This window comes from Echinops telfairi, unplaced genomic scaffold (assembly GCF_000313985.2).
Source record: "Echinops telfairi isolate 266 unplaced genomic scaffold, ASM31398v2 ScPeMD7_7473;HRSCAF=8511, whole genome shotgun sequence".
Classification (NCBI taxonomy): Eukaryota; Metazoa; Chordata; class Mammalia; order Afrosoricida; family Tenrecidae; genus Echinops; species Echinops telfairi.
Genome location: NW_022111377.1, coordinates 6,153,814 through 6,157,011, shown reverse-complemented (window position 1 = coordinate 6,157,011; position 3,198 = coordinate 6,153,814). Strand labels below are relative to the sequence as shown.

Genomic DNA, 3,198 nt, shown 5'->3' with positions numbered 1-3,198 from the left:
AAGAGACTTGAGAACTCAAAAGGCGAGGCTCCCTGAGTCATTTATCCCTCTGCCCTTCAATTAACCCCACATGTGTTTATTGGCCAGATTGGCACAATAAACTACCTCACAGTGTCAGAAACCCACAGGGGCAGTTCCCACCCAATCCTATAGCACAGCTTTGAGTCGCAATCAACTTGATGGCAGTGAGGTTTTTTTGTTTTATTTTAGTTTCGTTTACATACAACAAATTAACCATTTGTATTCCAATAATGATGTGTGTACAGTAAAAGCCCTAAGTGAAGGAGAAGGCAGGGGAATGTGTATGTTATCTTCCCAACTGTTCTGTAAAGCTTTACTGTGTTCATTCCAAACTCAATCCCAAGATCTGGAGGTATGTATGTATTGATTTTCTCAATAGAGATTTTATCACTCATTTACTTGTACTCTGCTTATAGTGCATGAGGAGCCCTGGTGGCATAGTGGTTATGTGTTGGGCTGCTAACTGCAAGATTGGCAGTTCCAAACCACCAGCTCCCCCGAGGCTTTCTACTGCCGTAAAAAGTTACAGTCATGGAAACTCACAAGGGCAATTCTACTCTGTCCTAGAGTTGCTCTAAGTTGGCAGTGACTCAGTGGCAGTGAGTTTTTTTGGCTTTTAAAGTAGTATGTCATATCCTGTTTCACTCACAATGGATCCTAAAAAAGGGGGGGAAGGGTTTGCATGCAAGGGTCCTTTTCTTTCTTTCTTTCTTTCTTTTTCTGTGCAAGTATCTCTTGCTTCTTCCCTGGCCTTTTAAATACTGATGGTATTTTAAATACTTTTAAATGCTGATTATCTTTTCTTTCTTACGCATTATTTGTATTTTTATCTTTACATTATTATTTTATCCTTACTACTTTATTTTGTTTCTGTTTTTTATTGTCTCCATTGGGCTTTCCAGTTGTGAAGCACAGAGAAGTAGATGCATAGAGATAAGAACTGATGCCAGGGTTTGTAGGGGAGGGAGGGGTTGGGGTGGGAGACAGGGAGGGGAAGGGGGATGGGGGAGCAAACAATGTACGCGAGAGAGGGGAGCACTAAAACGGATTGTGATTTCACAACTCATTTTAGAAGTGATTTAACCATGGGGAAAACAGAAAAAGCTCTAAATTGATGGGAGTAATGCCTGGACAATTCTTTTTCATATGAGTGAACTATTGAATCATGTGATATGTGGATTGTGTGCCAATATAACTGTAGATAAAAAAGAATAAAAATGATGTGGCTCTTAACCATAATTCTTCTCCTTTGTTGTCTTCTAACTCAACCTTTATCATAGGCCAGCACAGACCTAGTCTTGGAAACCCTGGGCCAGATGGATGACTTAGAGGACTTCCTATCAAAAGACAAGCATGCAGACCCTAATTTCACCAAGAAGTTGTGGGCCTATCTCACAATCAACCAACTTCTGGCTGAACGGTAAGAAGAGCCCACCCCTGAGGGGTTTGCAAAAGTGAAATTTTTACTTAGAAAATTAGAAGTAAAAAAAGAAAGAAAGAAAATTAGAAGTAACACCCAACAAAGGTTTGCAACCAAGAAAGGTGGCAAACAAAAGGGAAAATATTGTATGATCTCACTAACATGAAATATGGAGAAGAGGTAAGTACATAAAGATAAACGCTTATGCCTGGCTACCAGGGGTGGGGATGGGAATTGTGGCTAAAGGGGTAGTGAATTTCTCTTTGGAGGACTAAAAAACCTTTTTAAATGGATAGGCCTGGTGGTAGCAAACATGGTGAGTCACTGAACTGAACAATGAAAAATAGTTCAAGTGGCAAACTGAAGAAGAAAGGTTACCAGGAAGGAAGGCCAGCAGGCAGGCAGCATGCTTTGGATTAATACTGTCCACTGGTTATTTTCCAAAGGTTACAACCCACTGTGTTATGCATTGGGCTGCTAACTGTAAGATCAGCAGTTCAAACCCACTAGCTGTTCTTTGAGAGAAAGATGAGGCTTTCTGTTCCCATAGAAATTTACAGCCTCAGAAACCCACAGAAGCAGTTCTACTCTGCCCTATAGGGTCTCTATGACTCAGTAGAGTTGAAAGTTGACAATCCACTGACAAGTTAAGCACAGTGGTTAAGGGATCAACTGCTCACTAAAAGTTCAGCTGTTCAAACCCACCAACCACTTTAAGAGAAAAATGTGATCTGCTTCCGCAAACATGTTCAACCTGAGAAACCTTGTGGGGCATTCTACTCTGTCTCAGAAGGTCACTCTAAGTCACAATCACATAGCAATGGGCTTTTGGGTTTTAGTTTATAAGTCACTTAAGTTGGGGTGAAGCTGGGCTCTCTCATGTTAATTAAGGAATAAAATATGTGAAATTCACTAATCTTAAGTGTGAAGTTTGATAAATTAGATAGGTAGATGATAGATAGATCAATTAGATAGATAGATAGATAGATAGATAGATAGATAGATAGATAGATAGATAGATTTTAAAAAACTCATTGCCTTGGAGGCAACGCTGACTCATAGAGACCCCTGTGGGTTTCTGAGACTATAACTGTTTATGGGAATAGAAAACCCCATCTTTCTCCCATGGGCCTACTAGTGGTTTCAAACTGCCAACCATGCAGATCCCAGCCCAATACGTAACCACTGCACTACACCTATCACAACACCACCAGAGAGAGAGAGAGAGAGAGAGAGAGAGAGATGATTTATTTATTTATTTATATGTTTTATTTATATATATATATAAAATCTCCCACGTAATCATCCCCCAGAGGCTCATATAGAGCATTTCTATCACCAGTGAAGGTTCCTTTGTGCCCCTTTCTCACTCAACACCTAGCCCTTCTCCCACAGTGAAAGCCACTAGTTCAATATCCATCACCAACAGTTACTGAGCGTCCTGCCATCGTACCATTGTATTCGTTTCTGGCTCCTTTTGCTCAGTAAGATGTCTGGGAGCTTCATCCATGCTCTGTGTTTTCCGGTAGCTCATGTATGTTGTTGGCCCTTGAAGACAGAACACTTAGCATTAGCATGATCCCAGAAGGAAAACGCTCACTAGAAGTCGCCTCTTTCATCTCTGCCTTCTCAGCTGAGCTGCATTTAAACCCTCCAGAACTAGAACGCTAAGCTGGAGGCAGGAATGACTCTGAGATCCCTGCATCAGAATTACTGGCTAATTTGATTTAAAGAATGACCATTGCACCTCACCCCCC

At 41.0% G+C, this 3,198-nt stretch overlaps 1 protein-coding gene across 1 annotated transcript in view; it reads left to right on the top strand.

Annotated features, from left to right (window-relative positions):
* ITIH2 (inter-alpha-trypsin inhibitor heavy chain 2) overlaps positions 1 to 3,198 on the top strand; it is a 47,430-nt gene that overhangs the window by 29,929 nt on the left and 14,303 nt on the right. The window contains exon 13 of the mRNA XM_045285584.1: positions 1,302 to 1,441. Coding sequence (XP_045141519.1) covers positions 1,302 to 1,441 — 140 coding nt within the window. The remainder of the gene's footprint in view (positions 1 to 1,301; positions 1,442 to 3,198) is intronic.